Genomic DNA, 23101 nt, shown 5'->3' with positions numbered 1-23101 from the left:
ATTTTTTATTTTATTTAAAAAGTATGTACTGACACCATTCCTGAAATCTATTAATATCCGACCGCAAGTAGAAACCAGACCTCATATTATAATATTTTAAACCAAGCTTAATATCATCAGCAAACATTAGTACACGAAAGTGGGTAAACAGTAAAGGACCTAAATTTAAGTAATTTTAAATACAGGTTAACAGAATATTCAGAAACACGAGCTGATCTAATGTGAAAAAAGACGAGAGTGGTTTAAAGAGTCAACGGCTTAAGTGAAATCTGTATATATAACGTCTATCAGCACTTTTTTGTTAATTCCATGTAATTAAAGATGTTAATTCGAATAGGTTAGTGTAGTTGTTCATCACTTAATAAAACCATGTTGACACGTTGATATCAGAGAGAAGCACAAATGTTATAGATGAAAAGTAATCAAGCGTTCAGGTTTTAAGGTTTCTAAGTCTTTGCAGCTCATTGATAAATCAAGGAGGCCTGTTTAACTTTGGAAGAAGACTATCACGAACGCATTCATAAAAAAAGAGTTTAGGACGCCGTAAAATATTTTCATAGCTCTTTCAATATCCAAGCAATTATATAAATTTGTCCAATTATATTGAGAAATCATGTTCTTAAAATTTATTATAGTCACATTTACGAAAGCATCTAGTTTTAGTTATAGTAAGTAGAAAAGAGATATCGGTCTTCAAGCAAATGCAGTAGGTCAATTCTAGATACTGTGTCTTTAAGATGGATGTTAATAATGTAATGGAAAGATACAGATGTAAAGACAATTTAGTCAATGGAAATGGACCATGAAATGTCAGGGAAATTGAAATCACCGAAAACAATCGAGAGATCTAAATATAATTAAAGAAAAATTGGGCTCATAAATTATCAAGTCGAATCCATGTGGATCATAAGATTATGTAACATAACAAAAAGATTGCAAAGAACCGTGAACACCAACGAATTCTATGCCATTGGGATTGATAATAAGGCAGCTCCCACAGAATTTGATGGAGCAGTCTGCCTATGTTTAGGTGACCAAACACCTTTTTTTATCAGGGTCTTATTTAAACTCTTTAAATTCAGAAACTAAGTTCATAAGCTTATCCAAAAATGTCTTTCTGTGGTAATTTTTAGCGCCCACGTGTCCAAATCACGGTCACCTTCATCGCATGAGGCACAAATCAAGAAATATCCATCGCGCAGAGCAAAGTAATCCTCTACTCTGCCAGCAAGTACATTTCATGAGATGTATTGCAGATACGGCAGTAAATAAAAATAGGCTATCCAAACTGACTAGCTGTTTTTGAACAAAAGAGAACACATTTTTTTAATTCTTAGTTGTGCCTTTTATTTTTATTTGTGTCCCGTCTCTATTTGTTTTATGTATGTATCTTCCTTGCGAACTCGCATTTTTGCCCAAATTGATAAAAGGGCGCCGCTCGTAACAAGCACGTGCTTGGTGTCGTTGGGCCACTTGTTTGTACTGTATATCCATATATAATTAAAAAAGTTTATTCCTAAAAATAAAAATCAAAAAAACTATGAATACGTCACTCAATATAAAACTAGGATAAAACAAGGTAGGAAGTTAATTACGGCGAGGATTGTATACCCTTGCAGTCATTATTTCTCTGGTCGTTTTTTTGACGATGTTAGAGTCGTCCGCTTTTATTAACTTTTATTCGAAATTACGTTACGTTATTCGTTTTACGTTCGTTTCTATGGCAGGTTTATGATATAGTCCTTCGATTATAAAATTGAGAACTAATTTAAAAATGTTATTCCCAAGCGTAGGGGGTTTTATGTTAATTAACACCAAAGATATAATTATTTTAAATCTTTTTCCGAATATTCCTATAGGAGCTATAAGACATACTTTTCCGATCCGGCTGGTTCCGACTTTTTTACGGTCTGCAAAAGAAAATAGACTTTTGGGATAGTCAGACCGATAGCTTTAAAGACGAAAGACTAGTTTCCTATAATTTTTTTATATTATATCCACATCAATTTTTCTATTGTTCCTTTGATTCCGAATTTTATATAATTAAATTCGAAATTCAGAACTAATTAAAAAATGCTATTTCTAAACGTAGGTGGTTATATGTTAAAAAACATCGAAAAACTATATTTTTGAAATTTTTCCCGATTATTTCTATAGCAGCTTTAAGTTATAGTTGTCCGATCCGGCTGGTTCTGACTTATAATACTACCTGCAAAAGAAAGAAGACTTTTGGCAACGTTTCAGCCAGATAGCTTTAACCCTGAGAGACTTGTTTGCATAGAACCGGACAGAGAGACTGATATGGCTTAATCGATTCGTCTAGTGATGCTGATTAAGAATATGTAGACTTCATGGAGTCGGAAACGTCTAATTCACTGCGTTGCAAACTTCTGATTGACATCATAATACTGTCTATAAGGGTAAAAAAATAAAAATTTAGTGAGACTGCAAAATTGAGAGAGTAGCTTTCGACTGAGCGTGACTTTCGAAACACAAGCAAAATATACAAGACAACAGTTTAAACGAAAAGAAACGGAAGACAGATAACAGAGAGCAATACGAAACAAGAACAAAGGCTATTAAAACGAAAGTTACAATAACAAATACACAGGTCTTATTAGAATTCAGATATGTTAAGGTTGTTACTATGAAATATAAATTGAACATAAAATTCCGATTTAAAAAACAAATTACGTTGTTATGTTCGGTACAACAGTACCAAAAATAATAATCAACAAATGGACAAAGTAACAGAGCACAAGATAAACACAACCGTTCACAAGCGACGCCAAATCGATGATTCGTGACTTTTAAATTATGAAGTACTCATTGACTTTAAATTACCGGCTATTTCAGTAGATGTTATGTGGGCGGCAGACAGATTTAAACGTTTAAACTGTTTGTGGGCGTCAGAATGGGAGTGGAACATTTTTTTTGTCAATCGATTTGTATTGATGACACAAATACATTTTGTTTACATTTGTTTGTTTTTTTCGAATTGCGGACGTGCCAAGTCTGATTGCTCTAACTCTTATAGTTTTCGAGATCTTAGCGTTTATACGGACAGACGGACATGGCTAGATCGACTCGACTAGTGATGCTAGTCATTTTAAGAAATAAGATTAGGGTTATTTGCGGCCACATATGCCAAGGCTGTCGAGCAGAGAAATCAGAAAACTGACTGACTGAAGCGCTGCGCAGGAAGCCTAAGAATCTGCATGCCAAGTCTGTCTGTTCTAGCTTTTATAGTTCCCGAGAACTCAGCGTTCATACGGACAGACAGACATGGCTAGATCGATACTTTATGGGGTCGGAAATGCTTCCTTTTAGCTGTTACATACTTTCTGACGAATCTGGTATACCTTTTTACTCTAAGAGTAACGGGTATAAAGACCAAAATCACCTAAAAGAATGACTGGTCATAGGCGCCAACTGATAAGCAACGTTGAGCAAGCTGAGGAAGACCAGGATTATGAAGACGCAGCCGCAGCCGCACTAAATGCAATTGAGCAGGACAACGACTCATAGGAAGGTTACGCTTACCGTTCATCGAGCGAAGGCTGGCAGGGAGAACTATAAAAATTCTGATAAACACTGGGGCGGCAAAGAATTTTGTTAAGCCCGTAGAGGCTTAACTCCATTAACTGTAAGTACCATACATAGCTCCAGTAAAATAAAAAAAATGCCTAATGCATTTATTTGGCCTAACGACCCCTTCCTTTTGCTAGATTCCGTAAGTACGTTTGATGCTATTATAGGTTTTAATTTGCTAACGCAGACGGGAGACGGAAATTAGGTTCGGAAACTTAACCGAAAAGCTTAAATTCTTTGACTGCCCTAACGTGAATTTCATAAATGTCGATGAAATAGTAGTCCCAAACACAGTGAAAACATAATTAAGAAAGATTATCCTTAAGAGGAGTAAAGTGTTTTTGAACTCTAGCGGGGCGCTTCCATTTAACACCTCGGTCATTGCTAGGACTCGTACGGAAGGTTATGAACCCGTTTATTTTAAACTATACCCGTATCCCATGGGAGCGGACGGTATTATTCACCCTTCTAGGTCGCAATTCCACATATGAAAGGAATATGACCCAAAAAAAACTTCTTTTTCCATAAAGAGAGGAAAATATGAGTTTTGCCGTCTACCCATTGGGCTAAAAAATGCAAAAACCATTTTTCAAAGGACGATTGACAATGTGTTACGCGAGCAGATCTGGAAAACTTGTTATGTTTATGTAGATGACGTGATCGTTTTTCCGAATACGCTGTCGACAATGTAAGACACATCGGAACAGTTCTTAAATGTCTATGTGAAACCAAAATCAGAGTGGCACAAGAAAAAATTAAATTCTGTAAGGAGAGTGTGGATTTTTTAGGCTTTAGAGTCACAGCAGACGGAGCCCAGACAGACCCTGAAAAAGTAAAAACCATACAGGAATACACAGAACCAAGCTTTTTCAAAGACTTCGTTTCTATAGCAAACAAAACATTAAGTCAATACAAAAAAAATAAACACCAATTCGACGTTGCCTCCATGCACAGCGAAGTCTCCTTGACCTACACGATCATATCCGACGATAAACCCTTGAACTGCTTCAGGAATCAAATAATTCTGGAAGAAGTAAGTCTCGCCACATAATGCATTTTAATAATAAAGACTCACTGCTCGAGTTGGTAAGAGAAGTCGTTAAAGTGAATGTTGTGAACGCCATTCCCTGTGACCTCCATTCATAAACTTGCATCAGCATGCCTTGGAATTCCCGGCCACTCAGAGATGCAAATGAGCAGACAGAAATTATAACTTGTGAACACAAAGGCGCCCACAGGGCCTCCTAATGTGAAACAAGTTCTTCAGGATTACAATTTTCCAAAAACGACTAAGCTCGCTAATGAGGTGCAAAATTAATTAAGAGCAAAACATGCGCCAAGGCGAAATACAACAGAGCCTCAAAGAAGAAGAAGTTGAGGGTCACACCTATCCCTTCGTATGCGGGCGAAGTGCTGCATATCAATATTTAATCCACAGTTAAAAAATCATTTTAACCCGTGTTAAAAAAAAGTGTTGGGAGAAAATAGAAATAACAAAGGGTTAGAAAATAAACTAACCCCACAGTACACAGAAGAGCGCGTACAAGCAGACATGAGAACTTCCGTTCTTATTACAAAGAGAGTAGTCCATAAGGACAACCTCAAATAAAACGCTTTTTATTTTTTCTATTTTTTAACAAGCACCCTACACTTACATATATTTACCCTATGAGATGCACAGTAGGTTTACCCTTTCGATATAGTAACAGACTACTCCCACGCCCAATGCATACCTGTCACGGACGGGATCGCATGACATGTTTTGCGGCATTCAAGAAATTTAACGGAATTCTTAGATGTAACTGCTAAGTTGTCCGATTTATTCGCAAAGTCACACATGCGAAAATGGCTGGAGGTCGACACTGACTATATTATAAGTTTATTGTCCGTTTTAAAATTACACCATAGGATGACCAAGCATATGACCTTGAAATGCTTAAAATGTCCGACTTCTGACTGATAGAATGAAATAACAGGCAGATAATCATCAACACGCAAATGTAGGATAAAATCAATAAGTTCACATATACTGTTAATAAAATTATTGTAGCAAAACAAAACGATATATTTGACACATCACACTTATATGATATTCTTTTTTGTAATGCTAACAGTCACACTTGCTAAAGCGAATGTTATAAACCCGGCCATTTTTAACCACGATGATTTGAAGTCTGTATTAGTAGTTCACCCCACACAGGTACCTATCATAAATAAGTCGGGAAGTAAAATCGGCTGGAGTCACAAACATCTGGTTCGCCGTCGGCGTAGGAACCAGCATCCTTATCAGCTGCTCTATCCTACTCCTCCGAATGTCGAGAAGGCAACGAGCGGCGCAGGAAATGCAGATGACCGAGGACGGTCATACTACTAAGGGGGGTGTAGTTAACAAAGTTAAGGAGTAACTTATAAGTCGGTACAAATCATGGGCGTTTCTCGGATCACCATAGTGCCTTTATGAGCAGACTCAGCATAACACGCTTTTAACATGGTGAGTTATCCTTAATAACGGAGAGAAGTTCTGCCATCACATTTCTGCAATATCCAGAAACGGTTGAGCCCACCAACAGAGGAGGCCAGCGCATCACCCGGAGAAGTTCTCCAATCCCAGACATCGGCCACAGATTCACTGGCCACGTCAGGCAGCCACTTCATCACCCACTCCTCACGCACAGCAGCGAGGGACGGCGACAAGACCGCCAATATTATTTATTATATCAGAACTTTTGTTTTTTAAAGTGCGATCGTCCATATATTTTTACCTCGTTAAATGGTGTTTTTGTTTGATATCAGAAGTTTTTGTTTTATATTTAAACAAATCATGTTAGAAAGGCATACACATTTTAAAATACCTTTCGAATAACATGTACCTTTAGTAGTTCGCAAGCTATTGGTCTACAAAATTTAGCTACCTGTTTACTCGCCAAACTATCATGTTTTCCCAGGACTTTCAAATAGAGTTTTGGATACGCTCTGAACTGGTAAATGTGGCCATTTTTGTTGATTAATAACTTTGACATGGGTATTTTTACAAGAATGTGTCGCATGCCATAAGTTGAGGAATCTCAAGGGCTTCATCTCAAACTAGAGTTTTTCTAAAAGTCGTAAACCTCTTTGTTTAAATGTTAAAATGTTTCTTATAGAGCTGTTTAACATCGTCTAGAGTTTTCAATTGACAAACAAAATACAATTTTTAGTTTGAGAGGACCCGGTAAATCTTGTTTTGCATAAAACTTACGAACGAAGCATCCTATTTTGACAGTTAAGGTGTCATCCGAGTGCATCTTAAGTGCGACTACAACTACATAGGTGAAAAACGGGGGTACTTATTCCCACCAGTCCCAACAGATTAAATTTTCTCTATTTTTACTTTTACACTTTCACCGCTCATCCTCCCAAACCAATTGACTTTTTATGTCTAAGTATGCAATTCTCGGACAATTGCCGTAAATTTTCATTTCTTCGTGCATTGGAAGTAGTCGCCTTCACACTGGTGGGCTTCGTCACTTCGTGGACTGCCGTTCACAGTAACATTTATTCCTTAATCGGTTTTATTTTGGCGGTGTTTTTTTCTCAATTTCTTTATTATTCCCAAAACCCAAAGGATTAAAGAGGCTGCAGGACCTTTGACAGTGATAAATCGAGCTTAAAAGTATAATTAAGACATACTTGGGAAAAGAACTCCGAAAGGAACATTTATAAAGATTATAATACAATAAAACTCGCGGTTAATCAAATGCATCCAGAATAGTATATACTATAAATAAACTGTATTTTAACCTTAATTATTAAGTTTGTATACATTGAGGGGTGGTTCTGGAAACTAGTATATCTTTTAAATGTTCTTAAAATTCTTTTTGAATCCCTATCGGTGGGATCGCCTTTTAAGTTCAACATCCTTTATGTATCTAAGTATATCGTAAAGAACTCATTATAAAAACATTATATTATTAATATTGTTTGGCATACATATATCTCCTACATTTGTATCGTGTTAAAAGGTGCTCAAGTAAATACAGATTAAAATATCACAAATTGTAAAATTATGATTTTACATACGTTGTAGGTCGGAAATGGCCTAAATAAGTTGAACTCGCGGAGCAGGTCCAATTCTTCGTCATTCACCAACATTTCGGTACCCATGACCGAAGAAGATAAAATGCAGCGACACCTTTTTGCAGCTTCGAAAACTACCGATAATTTTAAGAGAGGAGGTCGGTCTCTCTTTCCTCCCACCCTCATTTTATTTACGTTTTTAAGTAAAAATTTAGAAAATAAAATCTGTTTGGACTGGGATTGGGTTGAGAATACATTAAAATACGCGTACACCTCAACTGTCGAAATCGGAAGCCTCATTCAAAAGTAGTACACAAAACAAGATTTTCTGGGTCCTCTCAAACTGAAAATTGTATTTTGTTTGTCAGTTTGTCTAACAACGCTATCCAAGAGTCCTGAAAATTCTAGACGATGTTAAACAGCTCAATATAAGAAAGACTAGTTCTACCATTTTTGGAAAAACTAGCTAGTTTGGCGAGATAACAGCTTATAGCTAAATTTTAAAATACTGAAACTACAGGCGTGTGCTATACATCGTTAGATAGGTATTTCGAAATACTATGTACGCCTTTTTTTTTAGATTTTTGGGTTTTTTTCCTGATTTTTCAAAAACCGATATATATATATGAACGTGATGCACTTCGAACAGTACAAACAAGTGGCCCAACGACACCAAGCACGTGCTTGTTACGCGCGGGGCCCTTTTATCAATTTGGGCAAAAAATGCGGGGTCGCGAAGAAGAATACATAAAACAAATAGAGACGGAACCCAAATGAAAATATAAAGCATAACTAAGAATTAAGCAAATGAGTTAAAATATTAGTTTGTAATACCGGGATAGATGTTGAAATGCATATTAATTGATAAAGTTTATTATAGTTATTACATAGAACGCGAAAGGGCTCGTGCAAACAAAAATTTTATGTACATCGTGGCCTCTTATAAGATTTGGTATAAAAATAGTACCAAGCATTGTTCTACGATTTACAAGTGTAGGTAAATTAAGCAATTGTAATCTACTCTCGTAGGAAGGAAGCCCTACGTTTGGATCCCAGTTCAAATTACGCAGGGCATATAAAAGAAATTTTTTTTGTACCGACTCAATACGGTCGATTGTGCACTCCAAACCGACGAACAATATTCCAAAATAGGACGAACAAGGGAGGTAAATAATAATTTCGTCGTATAAGGGTCATCAAATTCTTTTGACCAAACCCAAGAACACTCATGCCTTTGTTAACAGTGGACATAATGTGGCAGTCAAATTTAAGTTTAGGGTCAAGAACACCTAAATCGTTAATTGAATAAATACGGTCAAGGGGCGTATTTTTAAGAAAGTAAAAAAACAAAAAGTCATAACGTTGCATTTTAGGCAGTTCAAATTTAAAAAGTTGTACTCACACCATCCATGAAAACAATCAATATCCGACTGTAAGTTAAATCCCGACGCTATATCATTATATGATAAACAAAGCTTAACATCATCAGCATACATTAGTACAAGAGAATGTGTTATGATTGAGGGAAGATCGTTAATAAACAAAGTAAACAGCAAAGAGCCCAAATGACTACTAATGAGAGAGAGGCACTCCAGATGTCACGTGGATCAATTTTGAAACAGCATTCTTGAATATAACCCTCTGAGTCCTACCATTCAAGTAACTTGAAATCCAAAATAATAGATTACCAGGAAACCCAAGCTGATCTAATTTAAATAAAAGAAGTGAGTAGTTAACGGAGTCAAAGGCCTTACTAAAATCTGTATATACAATGCCAGTCTGCATTTTTTTCTTAAACCAATTTATTACTATAGATGACAATTCAAGAAGGTTGGTGGTGGTCGATCTTAGCTTAACAAAACCATGCTGACACGGTGATATAAGCGAGGAACATAAATGTTGCAAATGAGAAGTCATAATACGTTCAAATGCTTTAGGAATTGCCGACAATTTCGAAATACCTCTATAATTTTGGGCATCTGCCTTCGCACCTTTTTTATGGAGTGGAATAATAAAAGAGTCCTTCCAGATAGAAGGAAAAACTGATGATGAAATAGACAATTTAAAAAGTGTAAGAATCGGTTTACAAATGGTTGACGCACAAAACTTAAGCACAAATCCAGGCAATCCATCTGGACCGAGAGAATAAGTTGGCGTTGTTGTTGCAAAATCTCTTACGAGAGAGCTTTCGGTGATTACAGGGGAGAAAATACAATTTGCCCTATTTAATGGATTAGGGTAGTTAGAATTTGACCAAGCTGTCGAACTATAAGTAGTTTGGAAAAACTCAGTAAATAAATCAGCAATTTCAGAATCCGTCGATGCCTCCATTGAGTTTAGACGTACCGATGAAGGCAATGCCGATGCCTTACGCTTGGCATTAACAAAATTGTAAAACTGTTTCGGATCGTTTGAAAATTCAAATTTACATCGCCTTAGATACATAGAGTAGCAATGACTGTTTAGAACATTAAAATCTGTTCGAGCCACAACATATTTCGAAAAATCTGCTGGCCTACCCGATTTTATATACTTTTTATAAGTGTTAGATTTAAGGTTTTTAAGTCTTTGAAGCGCATTGGTAAACCAAGGAGGTCTGTTTAGGTTTGAAAGAAACCCATCAGGTACGCATTCATTAAAAAACGTATATAAGACTGTATAGAATAGTTCAGTGGCACTTTCAATGTCTGTACAATTGTACAAGTCTGTCCAATTATAATGAGAAATCATATCGTAAAGTTTATTATAGTTACATTTACGAAAACATCTCATTTTAGTTGGAGAAACTAAAGGAGAGAGGGTATCAGAGCAGGGGAGGCAAATTGCCAGTTCCATAGTAGGATGATATGGGTCTTCAGGTACAACAAGAGCGTCAATTCTACATACTGTGATTTCAGACGGGTCTGAAACAAACACAGATCTAATTGTCTTCTTAAGAAATTTTTTATAAAGCTAACTTGCTGTAACGATAATTCTAAAAGGCCATCCACAAAATAATGGGCGGATAATGGCATAGCGACAACTCAGTCAGTAGGAGGAGACCAAGAAATATCAGGTAGGTTAAAGTCACCTAAAACAATCAAAAGTTCTCTGTTAGAAAGAAGGGATAAAACAAATTTTATTGCAGACAGATGGTGCTCATAAATTACTAGGTCGGAGCCAGGTGGAATACAAGAACATGTAACAAAAACAGATAAAGATTGCAAAGAAACTTTTACACTTAGAAATTCAATTTCATTGCGTATATGAATGAGAATTCTTTCAGATGTTAGGCTAGAGGTAACGGCAATCGGGACACCGCCCCCTTACGTGAGTGGCGATCGGTCCTATAAGTATTAAAGTTATTAGCCAGAACTTCAGAGTCGGATATCCCTGGTTTCAGCCAAGCTTCTGTAAAAGCTAAAATATCTTCTGTAAATGCAGAGGAGTCAGCATAAAGCTTGGGTAGCTTCATATTTAATCCCCTAACATTTTGATACGCCAACATTAAACTTTTTAGTTTTTTGACACAGTGGAGAACCTGTTATTTGTTCTCGGTTTATTTGGGATAAATTCTTTAATTACTAAACCATCATTAAGCCAAAAGCTTTCAGAAAGTAAAACATTAAAAATGTCAGACGGAGCAAATATTTTCAAAGAAAATCGTAATTGTTCAACTGCAATATCTTCGGATACAACAACTGAAAGTTTCTTACGCTCCCCAGCCGCAGTCTGAACCTCACTAGGCTGAGATCCAGGATCGGTGCCTACAGTACCTATAGGAACGGTCGGCACTGATTATTTTAGCTTAGCCAGTACAGAAGCTTTTAGTCCGGAAACATGGGCTACACTCGAGCTAGCTGTATCCATACGCACAGTTGGTTCGCTTGATCCTGTGTCGACAGGAACTGCTGCTACCAAGTTCGGATTTGGGTTGGATTCCATGGTGGTATTAGCGGCGGTTAAGCTGGCTTTTTTGGGTTTAGGCGACTCTGTTAATAATTTTGTATTATTAAATTGGGCACAGACGGTATTGAACCCCTCATTGAGTTGCCTAAAAGCACCCGAGATATTCAACAGGCTGTCTCGAGTCTGCTTCATAAAGCCGCTCATCTCAACCACCATTTCCTTGCAGGAACCACATGACCACATAAGACCAGAGTTAAGATCAATAAAATCTTTAACTCTGCCGGTGAATCCTGCACATTTGACGTACATCATCGAATCGCAGAGCCAGCAAAAAACAAAGGGGTCTTTCGTAGAAGACGCAAGTGTGCAGTTTTTCTTAGAACAGACAAGGGCCATTATAAGACAAACAAATGAAATAAAATATCAAAAATACCTTGATGTAAATTTGGCACTGGGATCAAATTCAAAAATCACAAAAGCACAAAACACAAAAACAAAACAAAAATAAGAGCGCGAGATCGCGAAAATTTATCAAAACGTAAGAGAGCACGAAAGAGACAAAAAATATTCTATCGTCTGAGCGTGGCTTGTGCGACACCTAACGATTTCAATTAAAATGTTAAGGTGTTTAACCCTTGGGATTCCTCACCTTTTGCGACACATTCTTGTAAAAAAAAAACGTTTAAAAGTCTTAATTCAACAAAAGTTACCATTTTCGTTTATCATGGTTCTTTGATTTTAATGTAGCGTTTCGAATACAAAAAATATAGAAAGTGTATTTATTTAGTATATCGTATATTATATTTTCGTCACAAAAGTTGATATCAAAACTTTTGTTTGTTGAAGGTGCGATCATCACTATATTGTTAAGAGGTGTTTTTGTTTGATAAATATCAACAAGAACAAAAAGTATTGCCAATTAGATTTTAACGTCAATCCGTGGTCGGTTGCACTTTAAAAATATATGAATAGGTTAAACAACAGATTTCCTCTCTTTAGTGTAGTGTAATGATTATATTTGTAGTGTTTTTTACTGACCTGTTTTATTGATAGTTTCATTTGCAGTTCCATTTAATTTTTGGTTTAATTTATTAGTATTTTTTGAATTTATAAAAGTTTCCTTATGCATGGTCTGTAAAAGAAAGACAAAAAAAACTGTTGTGGTGGATCGATGTGGTTTATCTAGACGGTTTTCCGTCCAGAAATTTGGAAAAACTGCAGGCTATACAAAAACTTTATTTTTCCGTAACTCTTTCTCAGTAACCGCACTTTACAGGAACCTCTTCATTTTAAAAAGAATCGAGGTAATTACAATATTATTTGTAATTAAATGGGGCTACCAAGGGAAATATACTGCTTTGCATTATATAATTCCTTTGGGAATAACGAGACGTTATCTCCAGTGCGTGTGTCATGTCTTCATGCTCTAAAGACTATGTATGCAATATTCTAATATTATCGAAATTTTTTAACCGCCAATGTATTCTTAGATACAAAAGGCGACACCGGACAGGGGAAAACCGAAACAATATATTTATAATGTAGTTTATTTTTGTTTTAAAATATATATTATATCTGTTGAAATTCGTCCTTTCTTAAGACATTGGGCCAAATACGGATGAACCCAACCAGATCTAGGTCGTTTCTTATTGTCTTCGTCCATGATAACTAATGCTGTAATAGCTACTGTTGTTTCTACTCATTATATCCAATTGTTTACAAATGTATACGCAAATATTGCCACATTTATCAACATTGGACTCTCAAGAAATAATCGTCTGAAAATAGTTCTTTTTTTTTTGTCAATTTTTGTTATGTTGAGTTCTAATCCTAAGTTATTAGTTGCACACTCTTTAGATAGCCCCTATTTGGTTAGCCATCTTAACTTTTCAGTTCCACGCATTTTCGATCTAACTATGACTTGAAATAGGCTCATCGGATAGTAACATTTTTATACCCTTGCAGAGGGTATAATGATTTCAGTCAGAAGTTTGCAACGCAGTGAAGGAGACGTTTCCGACCCCATAAAGTATATAAATTCTTGATCAGCGTCACTAGACGAGTCGCTCTAGCCATGTCCGTCTGTCCGTCCGTCTGTCTGTTTGTTTCTACGCAAACTAGTCTCTCAGTTTTTAAGCTATCGGGCTGAAACTTTCCCAAACGTCTTCTTTCTATTGCAGGTAGTATATAAGTCGGAACCGAAAAAATATATCTTCGGTGTTTTTTAACTTATAACCTCCTACGCTTGGAAATAACATTTTTTATTTGGTTTTGAATTTCGAATTCAAAAATCAAAATCGGACGACTATATCTTATAGCTGCCATAGGAACGATCGGAAAATTATTTGGAAAACATGAAATAAAAATTATATCTTCGGTGTTTTTTAACATATAACCTTATAAGCTTGAAAATAACATTTTTTAATGAGTTCTGAGTTTCGAATTAGGTTTTATTAAAATCGGACGACTATATCATATAGCTGTCATAGGAACGATCGGATAAAGGGTGGGAAATAATATGAAACAAATTATAGCTTGGGGCTTTTTGACATATTATCTAATAATATTGGGAATATAAATTTGTATATTTTTTAGAATTTCGAATTCAATTTAATAAAATTATTGATTATTTTTATAACTGCAAGGGTATACAAACTTCGGCTTGTTAAGTTAAATTCCTTTCTTGTTACCAATAACTCTTGTAAAAGAGAGACGAATAAATACTTTTTAAGAAACCGATAAGAATACCTCGCATATGTAAACAGTGAAAAAGTCTTGACATCAACGAGGATTCTTAAGAAGATGAAGACGACACCTCCAACCATGAGTCGGAGCAGCTAATTATGGCTTTCGGGTAATTGTCATCCAAGTAAAAAAGGCCTACTTTCATAATTTTTTTCACGATATGGCTAACGCCAGAGAAATTATTTTGTTAACATATGTTTTAATCGAAAAAAAAATTAAGCAGTTGGCAGGCAAGCTCCGTAGGCGCCTTCAAGAAGAGAGGGGTTTAGCGGTGTAACTCGATTCTGGATCATCAGAAAATCTAAAACCAAAAATTGTTTATTAGTTAAAATGTGTCCAGAAATAACTACGTCGATTTTAGCCAAAATCTCTCTCATATTCCAAGTGTTTTTAAGGTTACGGAAGAAATAGTGAGCAGCGGCTGGGAGGTATAGAAGCGGCCGGAAAACTTTCACGAGCAATAGCTTGGTTTTAAATTTTTACCATTTTACTTAATTGGCGGGAAATATAGGTAAGAAACAAGGAAGAACGCTACACTCGTCTATCAGATACCCGTTACTCAACTTAAGGGAGCAAAAAGGAAATGGAGATATATTATCAGCATAGCGATATTTTTGGGCGCCACCACCGGCTATCAGTAGATGTTATTTAGGCGGTAGACAGATTTAAGTGTTTTAGCCGTTTGGGGGCGTTAGAGTGGGCGTGGCAAACATTTTTTGAGTCAATCGACAGGTATTAATGAGACAAACTAATTTCAGTTAAAATTTGTTATTCTATCATGAAAACTGAAGGTGCTAAACATTTCGAGGATTGTGGGTTTTAGAGTGGGCGTGGCACCCCGGTGAAACATCCTTGCGCTGCGTAGGAAGCCCAGAAATCTGCATGCCAAGTCGGACTGTTTCAGCTCTTATAGTTTCCATGATCTCAGCCTTCATATAGACGGACGGACATGGCGAGATCGACTCGGCTAGTGATCCTGTTAAAAAAATATATATACTTTAAGGGGTCGGAAACGCTTCCTTTCACCTGTTACATACTTTCTGACGAGTCTAGTATAGCCTTTTCCTCTTCGAGCAGCGGGTATAATTATACGTCCTATCGAAACGAGTCAAGCTTTTTTTTATTCGTGATCAAACTAGCTTACCTACTTTTAAAAAAATTTCAAATGCATATTAAAAAAAAAAAATTACTTTAATAGGTGCCATTGGTTTAGTTCGTATTCCTTTATATATCATTAATATTTTGTATATATATTTTAAGCACACGTAGATAATAAATTATTACACTTCCTCCGTTCTAACATTAATATCTATATTATATACTAACATTTTCTATTTATTACAAGAGCTAGTAAAGCTTATTTGGTGTCAATTGTCTGAAGCTAAAGTTAACGATTACACACAAGGAACACTTTGTGTCACAGATTAAAAAATTAAATACAATAATTGTTTAATAATTTAGTCTTTAACTAAAATACAAACACTTTGTGCCTACGCTGTTTTGGAGAGCTCTATAAATTAATAAATTAGGAATTGCAATTAATAATCAATGCTAAAAGCCGATAACAAATCAGTTAAAAGGAACTCACGCTACATTGTTAAATCTGATAAGCCACATTTTTGGTGGTTCGCATCTACAAAAAATCGAAAGACGTGGGGAGCCGATAAGCAGTCGTAAAGGGAATTCATTATACATTGACAATGACTTTTGGAATGAAATATGCACTGAATAAATTAACTACAATAAATGCCAAAGCGTGTGAGCTACGGTTTCGCTTCTGTTTTTTTTTTTGCTTTCCACATACTGACCTACACCCGTTGAATCTCGAAGAGGGTATACATTGCTCAGATATATGACTCCCCAGATTTAGGTGCGAGACCATGCCGTGGGATGCGGCACGGGCAGCAATCCCACCAAGGTTCCGACTCGTCGATCAGTCCCTTGTCAATGCTGATCTTCTCCACATGGGGCACCAGGAACTGCAGCAGTCGCATAATGGTCTGCAGTGGCAGATCGTTGGTGCACAACAATCGCCCTCGCCTGGCGCCATGCGAATGCTGTTTCTGTGCGCTACCGAGAAACGCAATAGCTCTGTGGGTGAGGTGGACTTGTGATCGCCAGTCGGTGTCCAGCTGACCTGTCATGTCATCCGTAGAATCCTCCGCCTGCGGCTTATCATTTGGTGGTTTATCTAGAGCTACACTAACTTACAATTTTTGGGTTTTGATTCTCTTGAATGGAAATTACGATCTGCATCTTTCCCGCTGCACGACATATGCACAGTTCAGGCGCCTCGTAGCAGACATAATTTGACATATTTAATTGAACAAATTAGGGAAGACTATTCAAAATTAAACAACAATAAAAATTGAAAGTTTCGTATCAATAAAATATTTCCTTCCTTTCCAAAAAAAAAGCAGGAGCATGCTTTAAAAGCTCCCCTCTTATGGAACAACTATTGGCTGTTAAGAAACAACTGTTAGAGGAAGAGACTGTTTAGGTAAGCAACTGTTAAGGTACAATTAGTAAAATAAAGACTGTTAGGAAGCGACAGTTGACAAAAGAGAACTGTAAACAGAAATTGTTAGAAAAACAATTAAAATCATGCCAAAGAGCGTTTTACAAGAAATATTTGAAAAGGATATGTTGAACATCATGGTGGCTTCTAGCTACGATATCAACTATAAGACTTAATCTAGGTTTGACAAGTTGTTTAAGAAATCACTGTGGACGGCTGTCCACATAGTGACGAAGCGCACCAGGAAAGTATGCGAAGGCGACTACTATATATACACGAAGAAATGAAAATCTTCAGTAATCGTCCGATTATTTCGAGTGTTTTGTCAGTTCGTCAGTTTATTTCGAAACGTTAATTTAGAGTCCTGATAATTCTAGACGATGTTAAACAGCTCAATATAAGAAAGACTAGTTCTACCATTTTTGGAAAAACTAGGTAGTTTGGCGAGAAAACAGCTATAAATAGCTAAATTTTGTATACCCATAACTTGTGAAATACTGAAGCTACAGGATTGTCCTATACGTCGATATTAAGGTATTTTGAAATACTATGATTGATTTCCTTACATAATTTGTCGAAGTAAAATCGTTTTAAGATTATGACTTAAAGTTTTTTTTGTTCCGATATTTTTTAAACTTTTTTCCTCTTTCTCAAAAGCGGCTTTTATGATTTCCTGCTAAGCCCTGAAGTGTATACACATTGTCACTTCCTCACGTTGTTCATGCAACACATTATTGTATTCGACAAAAGTGCCTACATGTACTAGCTCAGAACCTATAACACTGCCTGAGCATTACACTTTTTTTTGCGTATCCATAAGTTTACTATTTACATTGTGAAAGTAGATAAATTATATGTTTGATTTTTAACACAAAAACTATAAACCAAACCCTGAATAACGTTAGAATTTAGTAACGACCCAGATTCCTTGGCTTCCTGCGCAGCGCAAGTTTGTTTCAGCGGGGTGCTACGCCCACTCTGACGGCCACAATTTACGAAAAACTAAAGCTCCTACAGCTTCTATGCTAGAAACATTTTTAACTAAAATATATTGGTCTCTTCGATATCTATCGTTTAAGCGATCAAAAATGTTGCAGACACAGTTTCACGTTAAAAGAATGAATAAATAATATAATTCACTTGCTTGTGTGAGTAAGCAGACGAGAAGACGATTTCATTTCTAAGCTAAGCAACGGATTTACTTGCATTCGTAAAAAAGGGTTAGGAGACATACAATTGTAAAAAGCCCTACTATGATTTAATAGGACGTTTGATCTCAACAGTTTAATTTACTTTTAACTATTTTATATACTAACTGTTTCAAATTAACATAACACTATTAATATTGTGTGCTTAATTATAAAACTAACCTTTAAGATAAGCATCATTCATAAAATAATTTAAATATGTATGTATTTGTATATTGACTATTATTTTATTTAAATTTATATGAATTAAAGTACATATAAAATATTCAACCTCTTCAATCAAAAAACAAGGAAGAATACTATAGCTCATCTTAAGGGAGCAAAAGGGAAATAGAAATATATAAGTAGCAAAGCGCGTGTACAGCGCCATCTAACGGCTAATGCAGTATACGTTTCTGGGCGGCAGACATATTTTAGCGTTTTAACCATTTGATATTTTTTAGGTCATTCGATTGGTATTGAGGAGATTTTAGCAACTAAACATTTTCTATCATGAAAACTGTGGCCACCATGAATGGCCTTTTACTCTTCAAGTAACTGGTATAATTGACGGCAGGACTTGCGTGCAAAAGCATTTAAGAATCGTTGTCTTCGCATATTTACACATCCTACGCTGAACACCATAATTATATTTATTTTAATGTGAAGTCATGTATGAATTAAATTATTTATCATTATACACATACATAGATACTTAATTCGTATAATTATCATATGAAGTCAGTACGTGGAAGCCAATCGTCAAACTTAGCTTAAGTTAAAAAGTAAGGGGTATATTTCGGCAGAGCGCGTTGTTGTAAGCAAATACTAAAAAAGTTTCCACTTGTGAAACCCCTTGTAAGTGAAACGTTCCAAGGGAATCCCTTCGGAAATTCTGAATTTTTCCAAAAAGTTTCACTTGTGAAATCCTTTGCAAGAGAAAGTGCCAGGTGAAATCACTTTCGTAAACTCTTGTTTTTTTTACAAATTTTCACCTTTCCAAATATTAAATTTAAAATACATACATATTCATTTACTTTTACTATATTTTGTTTAAATTGTATCATTTAAATTTTCTGTAAAATTAGAGTTATTACTCGTAAATATTTTGTTTTGATAATTTGTTTTTTGCTTTTCTTAAACTTTGGTCCGGGTCCTCGGAATCCCTGATCACCTAATAAATTAGGGCATGTGTTTAAAAACATGTGTGTTACTTGTATACTTGTATATTTACCTTTTCGAACTGTATAAAACCCTTTGCGGGATTTTTATTGGCACAAAACATTTCATCACGCCAACTTCGGGTTACGTCACCTAAATTTTGAAGTTTATGTTGTAAAACCTATAAAAAATATCAAAAACGTTTAAACGTGGATCAACCCACAACATTTTGTACTTAAGGTAGCACTTACCTGACTTAATATTTTTTTAAAAAAATAAAGTAAAAGTAAATGTGTGTGCAAGTATAATGTGTTGCAACACTCAATTTAAACAGGCGCTTCCTCTCTTTTCATATCTCAAACAGAATGCACCAGGTACGTAAAATACGATCTTCTAAATAAATACACTTTCTGGATTTTTTTACATTCCGCACGCTGCAATTCAATATACAATTGCTTAGTTGTTGTGAATGTAAAAAATGTAGGAAGTGTATTTATTTTGTAAATCGTATATTAAATGTTTGTCACTGAAGTTGAAATCAGAACGATGCGATGCGGTCGTCACTACATTTTTACCTCGTTAACATGTGTTTTTGTTTAATATCCGTTAATCAGCTTAAAGAGGCAAAATGGGAATGGAGGTATACAAGTAGCAAATCGAGATTACAGAGCTCCACCTACTTTTTATTTAAATATATTGTACTCCGACCGGAAAACAGATTTAAGCGTTTTGGCCGTTTGTGTGCGAGGTTTAGTCTTTTAAGTGGTTTTAAGCCTTTTGATAGGTGTTGATGAAACAAATAAATTTCAGCTTAAACCATTTTTATTAAGTGTTAGAATGGGCGTGCTACCTTGCGCTGCGCAAGAGGCTCAAGAATCTCTATACTTTAAAAAAGGCAAAGTAATCAGAAAAAGGCTTATCGATATAATTGTATATATAACTTTATTAATTATTGACTAGCAATTATTTCTCCAAAGCAACTGATCTTTTGGGACATCTTTCAGCATCCTAAACACTTTAAAATTGTTTATTCCCAAAACTGTCTTTGTTCCGTTTTTGTTTTAAGATGTAGAAGTTTTCAGTCAGTGTAAATGACATGATATACGGCAAGCCGAAGTTTTTATACCATTGCAGTATAAGAAATAATCATCTTTAGTACATAATTTTTTCATATTATTTTCCCACTAATTTACCGATTGTTCCTATGACAGCTATATTATATGGTCGTCTGGTTTTGATAAAATTTAATTCGCAATTCAGACCTAATTAAAAAATGTTATTTCTAAACTTAGATGTTATTTCCCACCAATTTTCCGATCGTTAGTATGACAGCTATATGATATAATCATCCAATTTTGATAAAATTTATTTCGAAATTAAGAACTAAATAAAAAATGTTATTTGCAAGCTTAGAAGGTTATATGTTAAAAACACCGAAGATATAATTTTTTTTTAAATTTTTTCCCCGAGAGTTCCTATGGGAACTATAAGATATAGTTGTCCGATCCGGCGGTTCAGACTTATATACTACCTGCAATAGAAAGAAGACGTTTGCGAAAGATAGACTTGTTTGCGTAGAAACGGACAGACAGACGGACGGACAGACGGACATGGCTAGATCGACTAGACGATAGTGACGCTGATCAAGAATATATATACTTTATGGGATCGAGAACGTCTCCTTCAGTGCGTTGCAAACTTCTGACTGAAATTATTATACCCTCTGTAAATGTATAAAAAACTAGAAAGGAAGTTGACCTCGGCGTGCCGAAATTAAACGATTAGATTTTTAAAGATTGTTGCTAGCTTCAGTTGTATTAAACAATTTTTTGCATTATTTTTCGGACCGTTTCTTTGGCGAAATCCTTAAAAATACAAAAATTGACATTACCATTATTAAAGATAATACGTTAAAAAACACTGAAAATATAATTTTTTCATATAGTTTTTACACCATTTTTCAATTGTTCCTATGGCAACTAATGATTTCGATTTTGATAAAATTAAATTATTATGTTATTCATAAGCATAGGGTGTAATATTTTAAAACAAGGAAGAACGCTATAGTCGAGTGCCTCGACTATCAGATACCCGTTACTCAGCTTAAGAAAGCAATATGTTTATATATCAGCAGCAAAGCGATATTTTAGGGCGCCACCTACAGGCTTTTTCAGTAGATGTTATGTGGGCGGCAGAAAGTTTTAAGAGTATTGTTTTTGTCTGCGTTAGAGTGGACATGGCACCTTTTCTTTTGGCGAGCCGATAGGTATTGATGAGATAAATACATTTCAAAAATTTTTATATATCAGCGCCACCTACAAGCTTTTTCAGTAGATGTTATGTGGGCGGCAGAAAGTTTTGAGAGTTTTGTTTTTGTCTGCGTTAGAGTGGACATGGCACTTTTTCTTTCGGTGAGCCGATAGGTATTGATGAGATAAATACAGATTTTCGTGGATTGTGGTAAGTATGAATGCCAAGTATGAATATTCTAGCTCTTATAGTTTCCGGCTCAGCTCTCAGCGTTTATACGGACGGACGGACAGACGGATATGGCTAGATCGATTCGGCTAGTGATCCTGATCAAGAATATATATATATATATATATGGGGTCGAAAACGTCTCCTTCAGTGCGTTGCAAACTTCTGACTGAAATTATTATACCCTCTGCAAGGGTATAAACACATCTACAACAAAACATATTGGCGTCGAGAAAAGCGAAAACTTAGCCCTGTCGAGTAGTTATTGATTTCCATCAAGATGCCAACAGATGAGAGTTTGATCCAAACAATTCTCAACAGCAGCGATTCACAAAAAAAATTTCGGAACAACAAAAAAACTGAATGCAAGCAATAATGGACAAAAACGATTCTCCACGGCAGGGTGATTTAATCCACACAGCTTAGTTATCTTTGCATCCGCCGCTTTACGATTTCGAAAAGACAATCAAAACTGAGTGTCATACCTTAAACAATTAACCCAGCATTTTTAACAAATCTATTCGAAAGCTACAATTTAAACATGTATGTTATCCAACCCGTGAAACCAGGCCGCTATGGCTTTTATAAACAATAATTTCAATCTCTGCATTCGCCTTTGTCTTTGCCTTTGGCTTTAAGGTCCGGTCTTGGTTCTCCAGCTAAGTTAAACAAATCAAAATTAAAGTAAACATCAGCTTCCGTTCGAGGCCCAATCAATTGCGCCTTTTGCGTTCCAAGCGTCCGCCAAATTGCATCGGTCAGCATAATTGAATTTCATAATGAGATGCGACAGTTTCATTTTAAGCTCTTAATCTAAAAATAAATTTAAGTTCTAAAAGTTAAAAAAAAGCTTTTTACCGAGATTTCTTGGATTTTATTTAAGATGGAAGAAAAAGTCTTGTTTTGACCCTAGCCGAGATCAGTAATGTTTTAGTAAAATGAATCAATAAAGGTTTAACATCACAAAATATCTGAAAAAAAAAATAAATTTTTTTCTTAAAAATTTTCGGAATAAAATTAATTGGCGCCCAAAAAAGGTCCTAATAATTATTTAATGAAAAACAAATTAAAATTTAGTGGGAAAATTATAAAAATCCATCAACAATCGACGACATCTAACATTGTGACAGTGATCGTTATTCAAAAATTAAATGGAAATCAATGTATTTAATAATCCATTTATTTCCGAAAATATATTAAAAGTGAACCGAAAGACTTATTATTAACACAAAATAAAAACCAAACAAAATGTAAAGTGAAAGAAATTAATAAAAAAGAAAACTCTTAAAAGAGAGTCAAACAAAAAATAAAAACAAAACCAAACAAAATAAAAGTGTCGAGTAAAAAGTAAAAAAGAGTAAAAATATAAAAAAATTTAAAAAAGAACAAAGTGAATTAAAAAATCGTCGAATAAATTATAAAAAAAAGCACAATAACAAATAAAATAAAAAACAAGAAAGGAAGTTAACTTCGGTAA

The 23101-nt window shown here is 35.3% G+C and overlaps 1 protein-coding gene across 7 annotated transcripts in view; it reads right to left on the bottom strand.

The window, feature by feature from the left end:
• LOC108025964 (monocarboxylate transporter 13) overlaps positions 1–23101 on the bottom strand; it is a 100576-nt gene that overhangs the window by 25661 nt on the left and 51814 nt on the right. For 4 of the 7 annotated variants that reach the window (XM_050889840.1, XM_044093774.2, XM_050889839.1 and 1 more), the window contains one exon: positions 12574–12667. The exons of 2 other annotated variants lie outside the window; for them this stretch is intronic. In XM_050889840.1, the coding sequence (XP_050745797.1) occupies positions 12574–12664 (91 nt within the window). In that variant the 5' untranslated portion in view covers positions 12665–12667. Of the gene's footprint in view, positions 1–12573; positions 12668–19219; positions 19328–23101 lie in introns of all 7 variants that reach the window. One more of the 7 variants, XM_044093773.2, reaches the window with a different exon arrangement.

The sequence above is a fragment of the Drosophila biarmipes genome, unplaced genomic scaffold, assembly GCF_025231255.1.
Source record: "Drosophila biarmipes strain raj3 unplaced genomic scaffold, RU_DBia_V1.1 ptg000008l, whole genome shotgun sequence".
NCBI classification, from domain to species: domain Eukaryota; kingdom Metazoa; phylum Arthropoda; class Insecta; order Diptera; family Drosophilidae; genus Drosophila; species Drosophila biarmipes.
Note: the sequence above shows the minus strand (reverse complement) of the source record. Positions and strands in the feature narration are given on the sequence as shown.